The sequence below is a fragment of the Aulonocara sp. 'chitande type north' Nkhata Bay genome, linkage group LG17 (assembly GCF_057382095.1).
Source record: "Aulonocara sp. 'chitande type north' Nkhata Bay isolate Kocher_YH1m ecotype deep benthic linkage group LG17, A_spYH_male_GT1.1, whole genome shotgun sequence".
Taxonomy (NCBI): Eukaryota; Metazoa; Chordata; class Actinopteri; order Cichliformes; family Cichlidae; genus Aulonocara; species Aulonocara sp. 'chitande type north' Nkhata Bay.
Window position 1 is genome coordinate 38698747 of NC_141360.1, and position 14958 is coordinate 38713704.

General features: G+C 40.9%; 2 protein-coding genes across 9 annotated transcripts in view; one reads left to right on the plus strand and one right to left on the minus strand.

Moving 5' to 3' along the window:
• Nucleotides 1-459: 459 nt before the first annotated feature.
• On the minus strand, nt 460-14940 carry bcat1 (branched chain amino-acid transaminase 1, cytosolic). 2 transcript variants are annotated; one of them, XM_086268354.1, is made up of 11 exons: nt 14587-14940; nt 14079-14138; nt 11610-11804; nt 11158-11268; nt 10911-11030; nt 10665-10825; nt 10336-10478; nt 9677-9762; nt 9293-9433; nt 6438-6509; nt 460-1314 (listed from the first exon to the last, which is right to left on the minus strand). In XM_086268354.1, exons 2-11 carry the CDS (start codon nt 14106-14108, stop codon nt 1276-1278), a joined length of 1098 nt encoding a protein of 365 aa, XP_086124480.1. In that variant the 5' UTR covers nt 14109-14138; nt 14587-14940; the 3' UTR covers nt 460-1275. The 2 variants fall into 2 exon arrangements, with proteins under 2 accessions (XP_086124480.1, XP_086124481.1); XM_086268355.1 differs by lacking the exons at nt 14079-14138; nt 14587-14940 and adding an exon at nt 13404-13552.
• irag2 (inositol 1,4,5-triphosphate receptor associated 2) overlaps nt 13646-14958 on the plus strand; it is a 29956-nt gene continuing 28643 nt past the window's right edge. For 4 of the 7 annotated variants that reach the window (XM_086268343.1, XM_086268344.1, XM_086268345.1 and 1 more), the window contains exon 1: nt 13654-14024. The gene's annotated coding sequence lies outside the window, so the exon portion shown is untranslated. Of the gene's footprint in view, nt 14025-14958 lie in introns of all 7 variants that reach the window. The other 3 variants (XR_015125606.1, XM_086268346.1, XM_086268340.1) reach the window with 3 other exon arrangements.

Here is a 14958-nt window from a genome sequence, read left to right on the forward strand (position 1 = left end):
TTTTCTATTTTTTCACCATTCAAAATATTACTCGAGTGATGTCCGCGTACTTAGATCTGTTTCCTAACTCCTATTGGAGGCGTTAATCAAACTGGATGAAACTTGCTATAAAAACTGCTGAATGTTCCAGGATTATCAATATCTATATAGCTTTTGGGAATCATAACTTTTTTTTATAACACTCAAATTATATATATATATATATATATATATATATATATATATATATATATATTAGATCACATGCATGTTATGAGCATGCGTAGGTGTATGCTGTTGACATATATGTTACGTATACCTGCACATTGGTGCTTCGTAATACATGTTGTTAAACTATTTTTTTAGTGGAATGTGTTGTCATGGTTATTTGCAAACAGGTGTTAATCAAGAGGTGACACTAATAGCGCCTGTAACTGATGTATGCTGCAAAGAAGAAGGACAATAACAATAACTATGTTCTTATTATTTATTATTCAGTCTTACAGAGAGGCTGTGTTATTCATCACTGTTTGTTTTATTCAATAATATAATGAAGATAAAAAGAAAAATATCACAATTAACATACATGTCTGTGTTTTTATACATGATCGTAAAAATACGCACTGCAGGCCTGCTAATGACCAATGAAAGGCCTGTAGGTGCTTTTTGGTAGTATTTCTTCATTTTCTTAAAGAGGCCTTGATGCAGTTCATCACCTGAATGGAAAAAGATGTTTCTGCACCCTGTAAGGTCAAAGCTGCTAGTGACCAAAGTAAGTTTTTCATACCACACTGTATACCTTTTTACAACCAGTTTCAATAAGCAACACTAACCAACCAGTCAGGGAAGACACCTTTGTTTCTGTTCTGTTTCTGTTCAGCTTCCTGGTTCATCATACAGAAAATGAAAATTTTACTTCCAACACAACTTTTATATGTTTAAAACATAAGCATCCTTGACAGAAATTGACTTTTAAGTTCATGTTTTTATTTTAGACCTCACGAGTTCAAGACATTTTGTAGCAACTTTGAAATTCTTACGCAGTCATGTGAAACTTATCAACGCTGGGATGCTGGGAAGAAGTTACAGAGCAAGTCCTCATGGCGGGGATAATGTAAGTTATTGTGCAGCATTGCATGAGACGTTATCCTACTTTATTAACTACTTTGGACAGTTCTGTGTTTGTGTTAAATTTAAGTGTAAACCTAAGTAAAGGAGTCACTTATATTGCAGTTAAATTCCAAATATTGCACATACTTTACATTGCTTCACTGTGTCCAGGCTCCTTCGACACTGCTACACCATGAAAGTCCAATCACTAGGTGTGCGTCCATACTGCAACAGAACCAAGGTCACGAAAAGGTTACGTGAAAATCTGGTCCTTTGGGGCCCGCACAGAAGAAAATTCATGCCACTAAGTACTAAACTTCTCTCGCCTCAATCTGCTTAATTGCGAGCGCAACACAAATCAAAAAATGAACTCAAATATCCGTAAGCGAATCTGCAAACTCAGCCGCCAAACGGAACACAACACAACACAGAGAAAGGAACTATAATAAAAAATCAAAACAAAATGTTCCCCAATCCGTGACAGCCGCGGAGACAAATCCAATTATTTGTGTCTCATGTTGCAAATTTGTTCTAATGGTCGAAGTGAGAAAGTAAATAAACGCCTGCGAAGGGGAAACAAAAGAATGTGATTTCTAATTAACTTGAAAGAGAAACAGCAGGGCGACTTAGTAAACCCATCTTTCATCTGCTGCCTCAGACCACTCGTTTGTTTGTTGCACAATGTTGTCTTCAAGAGGGGCGGGAGGAAGAGCGTGTGTGGGGGGCTAACACTGCACTGCTTCCCTCCAAATGAAATGTCAACAGATTTAACAGTGCTGCGGAAGGAGCGCAGCGTTTTCCAGCGTTTTGTCAATTTTATTGTTCATTAAGCTACGCACCCCCCCACCCTCCAACCCCGTCCCCTCGCCCCTCTTCCCCCAAATCCTCTTCTTCCTCCTCCTCTCGCACTTGTTCGAGGCTTCATTTGCAGCATCTTGGCTTTGAAGATCACAAAAGGCTGAGGCAATAATTGGGTTTGTGCAATTACGACAAGCTTAATGAGAGAATTCGGGAGTTTGTCTTTGCCCCTATCTGCAACTCTCCATTAGGCCAGCGACTGTCTCTACTCTGTCGACGAAGGAGGATGTTATCGCACACAAAGATGGCGGCAGTGCATTTGTCGCACATATCACTTACAAGGCCTGGATGATGGAGAGAGGAGATATGCTAATTGACCAGCGCAGACTTGCAAATACAAACAAAAAAACAAACAGAGAGCAGAGAAAGTAAAGAGAAGAAGACAGACAGAAGGCAAGTTGAAGCGATAAACTAATCAAAGTGCTTAGAGGACATTTAGGAGACCAAGAAGACATAATATCTTTATAACACTGTAATGCAGTAGTGAGGCCTCCAATGCAAATGTAGTCAAAATAACTGATTCTGCTTTGAAAGTCCTTCAGTTTCTGCAGTCCAGAATGTCAGAACACCGAAGGATGTAGGAGATGTGATCAACAGTTAAGTTAAGGTAACTGACCTTTAAGAATCATAAACCCTTAGATGACTTAATATCTCCCACACAAGTCCAGACAGCTGCCATCTTTTAGTTTGTTTGCAGGAAGTTTCATTCTGACCACTATACTGTGCACTATGTGATTTCATCAGTGGTGATAACGCATATGGGTCTATAGCTATGCAGTTGCATAGGCCAGCACTGGAGCAGTTGAGAGGCACCACCAAAGGCACAGGAGGATCAGTCCGAGTGTACACCAGCACACAGCTCATTGAAAACAAAGTGGGCCCTATGTGACCCTCAGTGTAAAATGAGTACAAGTGCAGAAGTAAAAGTGCAAGAGCACAACAAAGTAGCAGCCACGAGTAGTAGACGTAGTAGTAGACGACGATCTCGAAGGAGAAGTTCAAGTCAGATGCTGGGTGGCTATGGTTCTGGAGGTAAAGCATGTCATCTGCTAAATGGAAGCCTGGTTGCTCCAATCTGAATGCCAAAGTATCCATAGGCAAGAGTAAAGTGCCAAATAAGACCCAGTCCATTTAAGATTTTTAATTTATTGGTAGAAGCCACTGAATTTTATAATACCGCCTCCTGTAGTTTCACATCCAGCACACAGAAAACATGCAGAAATGTTTTATTTATTTTGGTTTTTTAATTTATCTGCTGTACCACTGAAGACATTCTCTGTTATGATTACGCCCATGTCTTGTCTGTCCCTGCCTTCTGTTTCTTATATTCCATTTTCATTTCTGAAATTGCACATCTTCGACTACTTTCACTTTGTTATAGTGACTCTCACCAGAGATGTGAGTGAAGGAGTTGAGGAAGAGACGGGAGTCAAGTCAACTGGCACTTAATATGAGACATCTGTCCTTTGGAGCCTCTTTTTAAAGCGATGTCAGTCAAATATTATATGTGTCACAACTGCATCATAGATTTTTTTGGTTGGAGCTCAAACAAAACACATTACTGCTGGGATTGGTTTACGGGTCACAGTCAAGAGGATGGAGAACAGAGGAGATGAGGAAGCAAATTAGAGAAGTGAGATAACCTTTTCTCTTTTGTTACTGCTTGATGTCACTTTCTGTTTAACTTGGTAGTGTTGTGTTTATTGGAGCGCTTCCTGTTTTTCTGATTCCCAGACTGTTTCCCCTGTTTCCTATTAGCTACTAATGTGTCAGTTTACCCTCCACCTGCCTGCCTGCTTGTGTCTTGGAGTTGTTCCCAGTTGCTTCCCTTTTGGTTTGCTCTCATTAATTATCACCCATTCGGATCATTGATTTTTCTCTGTTATAAATACTTTGCCTGGACTTTTATTAGACTCATCCTGCTACTTCCCTGCAGGGGCATTAATTGTTTTTTTTCTCTCCATTCAAGCTCATTATAGTTTCATTTGCTACCTGCCTCCCTATTTGCTTTTTCCTTACGAGTGTAAACTGACACATACAACTGGTTCTGAAGCCTATTCATAGATTAATTCAAATATCCTAGACTAAGCCTTATGATTTTAAATGCCTTTTTTAAAGCCTAGTTATCTAAAGTAATGGACAGTGCAGAAGAGAGGAAGAGAGTGCAGACAGGGTGGAGACGAGTGTCAGGAGAAAGATGGCAACAAGAGTGAAAGGGAAGGTTTACATGATGGTAGTGAGACCTGCTATGATGTATAGTTTGGAGATGGTGGCACTAACAAAAAGCCAGGGGGCCAAGCTAGATGTGGAAGAGTTGATTTTCCCTGGGACAGACAAGACAGGACAAGAAATGAGTGCATTAAAGAGACAGCTCAGATTGATTGGTTTGGAGACAAAAAAAACCAAGACTGAGATAGTTTGGACATGTGCAGAGGAGGGATAATGGAATACTGGACAAAAGATGTTGAAAATGGAGCTGCCAAGCAAGAGGAAAAGACGAAGAGGAAGATTCATAGAGTGAGATGGAGCAAGATGATACCCTGTGAGAGAGCCAAGAGAGCTTTAGGCCTATTTAGACCTCAAGCTGCATCACATTGTGTATGGAGAATAGCTTTGATACTAAACATACACTATATTACCAAATCATTGAATTCAGGTGTTCCAATCATTCCCACAGGCGTATAAACCTTCCAGTCATGAACTGTCCTCGCTACAAAATGTTCCACAGTGGAAGTGATTGGGAATGACAGCATCTCAGCCAGAAGTGGTAGGACAAGTAAAATCACAGAAGCACATAGTGTGCAGAGGTCGCTGACTTTCTGCAGTCAGTCGCTACAGACCTCCAAACTTCATGTGGCCTTCAGACTAGCTTCATGGAATGGGCTTCCATGGCTGAGCAGCCGCATCCAAGCCTTACCTCACTAAGTGCATTGGAAAGTGATGGATGCAATGGTGTAAAGCAGAGGACTATAGACCAGTGGAGACGTGCTCCCTGGAGCGATGAATCACACTTCTCCTTCAGGCAATCTGAGTTTGGCGGCTGCCAGGAGAATGGTACTCACCTGACTGCATTGTGCAAAGTGAAGGGGGACTATGGTGTGGGGCTGTTTTTCGGGAGTTGGGCCTGACTCCTTAGTTGAAATGAACTCTTAATGCTTCAGCATTCCAAGAAATGTTGGACATTTTTTTCCAAGCTTTGTGGGAACAGTTTGGAGATGGTCCAACATGACTGTGGACAATTGCACAAAGCAAGCTCCATAAAGACATGGATGAGCCAGTTTGGGCTGAAAGAACTTGACTGGCTTGCACAGAGTCCTGACCTCAGTCTAACAGAACACTTCTGGGATGAATTAGACTGAAGACTGCAAGCCAGGCTTTCTCGCCTAACTTTAGGGGCTGAGATCAAAAATGTGCTTCTGTAAAAATGGTCAAAAGTTCCCATAAACACACTCAACCGGCTGCAAAGGGTGGGCCAACATCATGTGAAAACTAAGAATAGGATGTTACTTAAGTTCATATGTATGTGAAGGCAGACCAGCAAATACCTTTGGCTATATACTGTACGTCAGTTTGTTTCTATAACATGTAGGATGTTGAGGTCATCTGTTAAGCATGCACAGGTACATTTCAGTTGAAAACACTGTTTGAGGACAAAATGCACTGTGCTGAGAACTAACAAGGAACTAAAGTAAGGATCACACTCAAGCTCATATCGCTGCTAATAGGCTCATTGCACAGCACAATAACAGAAAGAAGGCAATACACAACAGCCTCATTAACACAAATCTAGCCTTCAGCAAAGCATATTATGAATCTCTTTAAACCTGCAGTGCTGAGTAGACTTTAAATGTGACCTGATTATAGGCCATGTACAATATTACCAAGTCATTACTCATTACTTAATGAGATATTTCACTTATTATGTACTTACAGCAAAATAATGGAATCGGTGGGTGTATGATAAATAACGACCGACGGGGGTTTGTTCAAAAAATAACAGTTTAATAGTTTTATCTCAATGACTTACATAATAACCACTCAGATAACCGTTCTGTAATGCAATTATGGAGATGCAAGATAAGTGAATATTTGGAGGGAATATTTGTTTTTAATAGGTCTTGCCTTTCATCAGCCACATTAATCATTTAATTTAGTAACATTTCCATTTATTTGCCTTTTTTCCAGCGAAACCTTTTAGTTGTTGTCTACCAAAAGTGAGTAACTAACAAGCCAGGCCTGTGACAAATTATAACACTGCTGTCATTTAGCCCAGTAAATCCAGCTCCCATCTTTTATTTTGTAGGATACTGCTCAAGTTAGAGTGTTTCGCATTACTGAAGGCTTTATTCAAAGTAATTTAATAATACTTGAGAGAAGAATCCTTGGGGTAAAAGGAGTGTAAAGAACATAAATGTTCAATCAGCTGTTACTAAGCTCGAGCAGGCATCTGTGGGAAAACAGTGTCAGCATATGTGTGGGCATCCACCTACCTGTATATCCGTGAGTTCTTTTGTGAGCCGTGATGTCACTGACTGCTTATCTCGACAGGGGATATGCACGTTCTAAAACACACAGTTTTAATAATTTTATTGTCTCTGCAAATCAACTTGTTGTAAAATAAGTTTAGAGAAAAGGGTGAACATTAAGTGAGCAGATGGAGTTAACGCAAGAGGCCACAGGGTTCTGGTCACAGGATACCATGAGCCTCATTATTCAAAGCAATCCCTATAAGTATTAAAGTATGCTATTTTCATATTAAACCATTAATCAAATACAGATGGTGGAGCAGGCTTTTTTCCTTACATTATAATTTCTTAAAGGGAAATGTAATCACAAAATGTATATTTCTTTAAGCTGTGATTAAGCAGAATGTGACATGGCAAAACTTTTTGCAAAGTGATGCGCTGTATACTCACTGGCCACTTTATTAGATATACTTATTCAACAGCTCATCCCCACGTTGACATGCTAAAGCTCAAAGTGAGCATCAGGATGGAGGAAAAAAGGCCATTTAAGGAAATTTGCCATCATTATTGGTGCGTTTCAGAGAATGCTGATCTACTGGGATTTTTCCACACAACCAACTCTGGGGTTTACAGGAAATCATCTGAAAAAATGAAAATATCCACTGAGCCGTAGTTCTCTGGGGGTAAATGCCTTGTTGATGTCAGGGGTTGCAGGAGAATGGTCAGATTGCTTTGAGCTGGTACGAAGGCAACAGTGACAAAAAACTGCTTGTTCCAACCATGATATGCAAAAGAGCATGTCGAGCCTTGAACCAGATGCTGCAGCAGCAGAAGACCACAGCAGGTGCCAGACTTATCAGTTAAGAAATTACTGGTGACCGCCCGCAGTGCTGGTCAAGTTACTTGAACATAGTAATTACATAGTGAGTAATTACTGATTTCTTTTTCAAGAAAGTAATCCAGTTACTTTGTTCAAATGAAATCAAATTAATATTCAAACCTATTTTCTGCATATTCCAGCATATAAAATAAAATAATGTTTTGTGTTTACACTCACTCTTTCAAATAGATGCAAGTAAAACACAGCAAACAATAAATAAAATCAAAGACTCAGCGGCACTAAGTCCTGTTGCTCTTAAATCTATTGTCAGCTGTTTAGCAGGAGTGGGATGGGTGGAGGTTTGTGCTGTGCCGCAGTGGTCATGTCAGTGGGGGGATCCGGGGGTTTCTCTGTGAATGTCACATTCCCGTGGCAGCGTGCTCGGTGCTTGTTCAGATTTAAAGTTTCATTTTTCACTGTCGAAAGACGTTTTCTTCCCACGCAGAGCGTACAGCAGACGTCAGTGTTTTTAGTCACTTTTTACGGAATCAAACTCAAATTAATGTAAGTACGTCCAAGCTTTAAACGCTGCATGGTCGTACTCTCTCCTGCACTCCATAATATCCACTGTTGATCTGCACACGTCTGTTGCTGCCACGGATGTCGCGCTCGGACGTCATTGTCATGAGACACTCTCACACACAAAATCACGGTTTACTGATGCAGTAACGCAGCGTGCTTATGGGAAACTAACAGTAATCTAATTACTTTTTTTTGCAATAGTAATACCTTACTTTACTCATTACTTGAAAAAAGTAATCAGATTACAGTAACGTGTTACTTTTAACACATTACTGGTAGATTCACCAATGGCATCATTTTAGAAATCCTATGTTCCTTCATTCTTGAATTATCAGATTCAAAAGATTTCAGTAAACTTTTGAAAACTTGACCTCTGACCTTGAAGTCACTGAGATTCGAACTCGTTCAAGATTTTTAGTGGCTGCACCGTTGCTCCGGTCTCAAAATTATCTTGTGCAAAGCGTCCTTGGGTTTCTTGAAAACCGCCATACAAATCTAAGTTATTATAATTGTTATTATAATCACAAACTTGGGTTCCATGCCGCCCACTTGCCCGATGAGGTAACAAAAATACCCCATCAAATTTTACAGCTTAGCAGTAAAAGGGAAACTGAGGCTACAATTTGCATGGGCTAAAACAAAAACATAAAACAGAAGACTGGAAAAATGTCGTTAGGTGGTAGAGTCAGAACAAAATGAAACTGTGGATCCATCCTGTCTGTGGTGTAACAGTGTGGAGGATATGTTTTAGAACATACTGAACTCCTTAGTACCAACTAAGCATCATTTAAGTACCACTGCCTACCTGAGCACTGTTGCTGACTGTCTCTTTGCCTTTATGTCCACAGTGTATCCACCAACTAATGGCTGCTTCCATCAGGATAACATTCCCTGTCACAAAACTCAAATCATGTCAAATTGGCTTCTTGAACATGACGATGAGTTCACTGTTCAACCAAGCCTCCACATTCACAGATCTCAGTGCCTTTTCGATGTGGTGATACAGGAGATTCCCATCACAGATGTGCAGCCGACAAATCTGCAACAGCTATGTTATGCTACTTGTTGAATTGTTGAATCTGTGCCAAAAAGAATTAACGCAGTTCTCAAGGTAAACCTGAAGGAAGAACTAGTAAGATGTACCTAATAAAGTGGCTAGTGAGTGTAAGAATACCAAGTTAGCTAAACTTGCTATTTAGCCCAAGATTCCCAGGAGTCCCAGGATTTTATGATCACACTTCACTGGTGGTTATCATTAAATACTGTTAGTATATTCAACTAACATTTTTAAAACTATAGCATTTGCTGCAAAATTTGAATAAAGTGAAATATCTTTAACAAAAACACGTATCAGTATCTTTAGTGATCCACACTACAGTACATTAAGTGTATATACACTTAATGTATGATTGGATTTAATGTATATAAATTAGTTTCAGACAGGAAACATGTTGTTTGTCCCTCATGCCTACAGTACCTCTCCCAGGTAGACAATGTGTCCAATAGGGCAGATCATGCAGGCAGTCCCGCTGCCAAACATCTCTTTGACCCGCTGCTGTTTGAGAGCACAGCATAGCTGGCTCATGGTGAGGTAGCGCTCTGTCACTTTAAACTCACCCTGAAAAAAACAGAACAGCAATCTTTTGAAAATGTGTTCATGCACTGTAACCTTTGAGATATGTCATCAGCATCTGTTGTGCTGCTGTTGTTAAAAGTGTGTTCATCTGTCCATCAAACAATAGAGAGTCAGGCATGCAGCTACTGATATCAAACCAACTTCACAGATTACATGAAATTTTACACAGGAAATCTCATTTTCTTTTAAAAATATGCACATCTGGACTCTATGTGTGTCTGTTACCCATTTCCTGGTTAGTTCGAGGATGCTCCGTCGAGTAATGCCTGGGAGAATGATGCCATCCAGAGGTGGAGTTGCAAGCTCCTCCTCTATTAGAAAAAGAAAAACATTATTTGATATAATAAAAAATAAAAGAAATATGAGGTTTTTTGGCAATATTTTCTCACTGTTGTTATGGATAGACTGTATATTAAAAGATAACCTTGTACCCTTTGATGTAAAACCTGGTTTTGTGGACTGTTATGAAGCCTCAACCTAAGAGCAGTTCCACTTCCTGTTAGACCCACTGTACAAAAATGGTTGAAATTGAGCAATTTACAAAATGGACACATTAGTAAAGAAGGTTTAAAACTAGCAACAAAAACCATAAACACATCAGAAAAGTGTTTACTGAGGCAATAAATCAAGTGACTAGCAGTGTAGTTTCCTCACAGCCATCCAAAGAGCTTTAAGTTCTTTCTTTGACTAGAAAGGTCACCACTTCCTGCTTATTAGACAGACGTAGGTTTATGTCCATCGTTTCTATACAGTGCTTTAAACCTACATTATTTCTAATGACCAGCAGGGGGTGACTTTTGTGTGTAATTCTGCCATACCAAACATACGGAGCCCCTGAAAGTAGCGTCATCGTTATTAAGATACAGTCTCTGCAACTGACCAACCTCCATCCTGATTGATCCAGTGCAGGAAAATATTCATAGTTCCTGCCTCAGTTATCTGGTGGTCCTGTCCATACAGCCAGAGCACCTGCTGACACCCGTAATCATCTGCTTCGTACTGGGCAAACAGGGAGCATCCATAGTTCCTGTGGAAATCCAAAGTAAGATCATTAGGATACACCTGTAAAAAAAAGACTTGATCGTTCTGCGTGTTATACATACCCACACTGTAAAATCTTAATTACCAAATCAAACTAAGTCTTATATCAGAGTGCCATGGCTGATATCTTAGGAAATTTAAGCAAGCTTTCATGCAGTATGCATCTACCCACCCTCCCATCTTGCAATCTCCAGTTCCTCCTTTCCAGGCCCGTGTGTATTTTGGGTCAGCCCACAGGGAGATGGCATCTGCCTCAGAGTTGAAATAAGAGCCAGCTTGACACAAGATCACATACAGCAAGGCACGGCCAGGCCGCTTTACGCCCAGAGAAGGCTGCCATAAACACATTAAGGAAATTAAATTGTTTTTCAGTTTTAGAAAACATTCGCCCCCACAAGAACGTCACCATCCTCCTCACCTCAGTGCTAATAAATGTTGGCCTTATGTACAGACTTGCTGAGTCTGATTGAGGAACCCAGTCCTGGTCAATCTCTACCAATCTCCTGATACACTCCAGCAACTCTGTCTGATCAAAGGCCTGGAGGAGTGAGACAACAAAAGACAGAGGGCGATAGCAAAAACCTATTCATCATTGTTTTTCCCCAGCTCATTCGTTCATTTATTCCCACATTAAGTCCCTTTGTTTTTCTCTACATCCATCTTACAGGCAGACAAGCTCTCTTGGCAGAGTCAGCCATGCGGCTCATGTTGAGCATCGGTCGGAAGAGACGCAGTCGGCTGTCATCTCCGCGGTATACCTTGAAGCCTTCAAACAGCTATTGAGAATACAGAGAACATTGAAAATACTGAATTCTCTTTAACCCTGATGGCTTTTTAACCACACATTCAAACTGTAAACTGAAATAATGCCAACAGCTTTATTCTGTTAGTATATGCATTTATTTTACTGCAGTACAGATTAATTGTTTATTCCATTAAAGCTCAGTGTGCTATTGTCCATTAGTCAGAATTTTACAAATTTTGTCTTTACTCAGTACCAAATTAAAATAGGTGTTAAAAACAGCCTGGTATAACATAAATAAGAATTTGAAATGTGAATCATGCAAAGCTACTCTAGTAAAGCTCGTAAATTAAAATAAGGAGGGGTTTGGTGTACCTGAATGCCATAATGTAGTGAGGAACAGGCTGGGTGGAGGGAAAGATTTGTGAACGGCCTGATGAACGGGGCTTGCCAGCCCTCAGTCACGCTCCACTCGACAGTCAGCATGTGGTCAGTGAAGACAGTCCCGAAGTCAACCACATGTGGCTTGGTTTTTAGAGCTGGGGACAGCTGAACAGCCAGGTCAACTGCCTGGTTAAAAACACAGAGCAGAATTATTATTATTTCTTTTTTAAAATAAAGGGATGCATGAATCTGAATCCAAGCTGTGTTAACATTTACGTTTGCGATCACATTTCACCAACTGATCCACTAATCAGGGAAAAGCGCTCCCTGCAAAGTCTCATGAGCGCACTTTCTGATCATAAGCATATAATCTGCATGCTGTGGCTTTCTTTGCAATCCTCACCTCTCCTCACAGACAAATGCAGCACATTAAATCATGTTATATAGAAAATAAAGTACTCCTTGTGTCATGCTTCATTAGTGATACAAAACAACAGGACGATGCAGTATCTAGCACACAGCTGCACCATTTTTGCACTGTTCATTTTGAAGTTGACCTTTGTGACCCTGCCCACAACAACTGGTGCTCCTACCTAAATGCTGGCTCTCATTTGGCTATTAAAGTATTTTCAGTGGCTTTGAAGCATTTATGTCACGACACTGGAATGCAGGTGCCGTCATCAGTGCACCGCATCTGGAATAGCCCGATTTTGGTAACAGACATTGATTGTCTCTGAGACCCACTGTGTTCATAAACAGGCCGTGGCTATGCTTTGCTACCATGCTAGACCATATTACCCCATCCATGTTTGGCCACCAGGGGTTGTTGTAACACCAACATCGATACAAGGTAATTCAAGAACTGGACAGTTAACCTCCAGTGATATGGCTTTATAATTAAATCAGTGGGACTGGAACACACAAATGAGAACTGCATTCAAAAGCAAAGCAATATTTATCCCCCTAGAAGCTCTCTGTCTCAACTAGACCACCCAGAGGTCAAAGATCAGTGGGTTAAGTATGAAACAGAACAGCATCAAATTAACACTGACGCCTTGAATATGAGTCATCCAGTCTCTGAGTCCGTGATGTCACCAAGCTACCTCTGTGTTGCTGCAGTGACAGCAGGTTGAGAGAGATGTGAAAGATTTATCAAGAACTATGTGAAAAAAAGGAACAGTTGGGAGTGCTGTCCTTTCCTGCTGTTCAGCAAGACGGAATAATGTGATCCTTCTTTTGAAGAGACACTTCCTGCTGGCCAGCAGTCAGTTGTGTGTTGGAATTGGCCAGGATTAGATCGGCACTTTATCCACTCCCTTCTGGTGCAGATGGTTACTTGCGCCATAATCCCAGATTACAGTTCCGGTGGCTAGTGGTGAGTGACCGCAGTACGAGCACTGCGTGAAATTGATTAGAGGAGTGCAGTTATTCTGTTTTTCAATCATTCTGAACATAAATACACAAATGTGATGCACGTCTTCTCTGCAGACAAACCAAAGTATTAGCTCCTATGTCGCACACCTTCACAGAACAGCACCGGAACGCAGTGGTAGTTTTAGAATGTGACAGCATGCACCGTCCTCAGAATGAGCCATAATCCTTCTTCACTGCTATCTGCATCCAGCCAGTGTTCGGCTGGGATTAAATGGCTATAAATATGAATGTAGCTGAGTGTCTACAATGTGCAAGAAGAAGAAAGAAGGCAGCACAGGGCGTCTGACCTGGGTACTCCCACTACAAGGCAAATTGAGTCCCTTCATGTGAGGTGCCTTTCAAATATCTGACCTGTCAGAAAATAAGAGGTTTCAGGGTAGAACCGATGGAGATGCTCAGGTACCAAACATACAGGTCAAACTGCAACACATAACTCCAACTTTACATTTCTTTCAATGGAAGTGAAAGTTGGCAGACATCTCCAAGCCCGGGCCAGTGTGCGTCTGCACATGTCCACCCTAATCTCTACCTGAGCCTGCTATCTACTGCTCAGGTGGTCAGGGTCAGAAAACAAGCAAAGCCCCAGCTACTTAGCGTGAGCTGGGAAAGTGGATTCTGCTGAGCAGGCTGCACTTGTGACAAGAACCAGAATGCACTACATATCCCCCCTCCCTCCTCTTTCTCCCTTCTCTAAAAATGGCAGCATCATCAAAAGAAAAGGCTTACTCGGGTTGACAACAAATGGACTTCTTTAAGTGCTGGGATTTGTTGGGATTCGTTTTTCAAGTGTTCGTCGTCACAATATGAACGCCGGTTCATGACTGACTCTCAAGGCCTTTCGGTGCTGCCCTTGGCAACATGAAGAAAAGCAGCGGAACCGGAGTATCTACTCTGTAGGGGAACGGGGAAGATTTTTAGGTGCTGAGAAGCCAAGGAATCACCAAGATGCTACACCTGGAGCTGCTACTGAGGGTAGGTGTCTTTAAGACATTGATAGAATTCAGACACATGAATTTGATTCATTACCTTGAAGCTCTGAGTACTGTCGTCAGCCATTCGGGTGGTGGCTCGGTCGCAGATGCGTCCCTGAAAACAGTGACAACAATCTAAACAATATCAAGATGGCAATAAAAATCAACAGCATACAAATGTGTCTGGATTGTACAAGTTTTTATTCATATAACCTGGGAAAGTTGCTTTAGTCAGGGGGAGCAATAAACCCCCTTTCACATTACTAATTAAAGTGGCTTGTTTTGATATATAATGTACTGGACTCTTATTTCTACTGAACAACATCATCAGAGCTGCTGACTGTGTGAGTTTGTGTTATACTGTATATTGCGACATTTCTCTTTAAAATAATTAGCTGAGTGTGAAATGCTGATATTGTCACTGCAACTCTTTGTGTTTGTCACACTTGGTTAAGAGGTGGGATTACAGGAAATAGAGATGAGATAGGAAATGTGCTTACTACCAGATTAAAGAACAAACATGGTCACTGACATTTAACAGTGCTTTAATAGTGATACGTTACCTTGAGAGAGGAGACGTCACACCTGAGGTCGCTGTGATGGCAGTGAAGCCGGCACTAGACCTCCAAGTTGTACTTGTTAAACCGCTTACACTTAATCTCTCGAATTGAAACCAGTCCCATAACTGAGTTGTACTGGCAACAAAAATCAAATGAACCCACCTTGTGTTACAGGCAGGAAATAAGTCTCTTTCTCTCTTTCTATTCTCTTTATTTGACCTGTTCTATTTTATTGTATTGGTAATGGAAATAAAGTTATAGGACTGTGTCTGAGTGTGGAGGGGAGTAGGCTTGTGGGACACAATTAAAGGAATGACTATAAAGCGAGACTAACGTACTGTTAGCCTGCTACACTGAGTGCTGTGTCCCCTTGAA

Bases quoted from the DNA above. Each gene is read 5' to 3' on its own strand.
- bcat1 (XM_086268354.1), bottom strand. From the start codon at position 14,108: ATGGCTGACGACAGTACTCAGAGCTTCAAG. The intron at 10,479-10,664 runs GTGGGTAGATGC...GGATTTCCACAG, and splicing joins GGAGATTGCAAGATGGGAGG to GAACTATGGATGCTCCCTGT. The intron at 9,434-9,676 runs GTAACAGACACA...TGTTTTTTTCAG, and splicing joins TCGAACTAACCAGGAAATGG to GGTGAGTTTAAAGTGACAGA.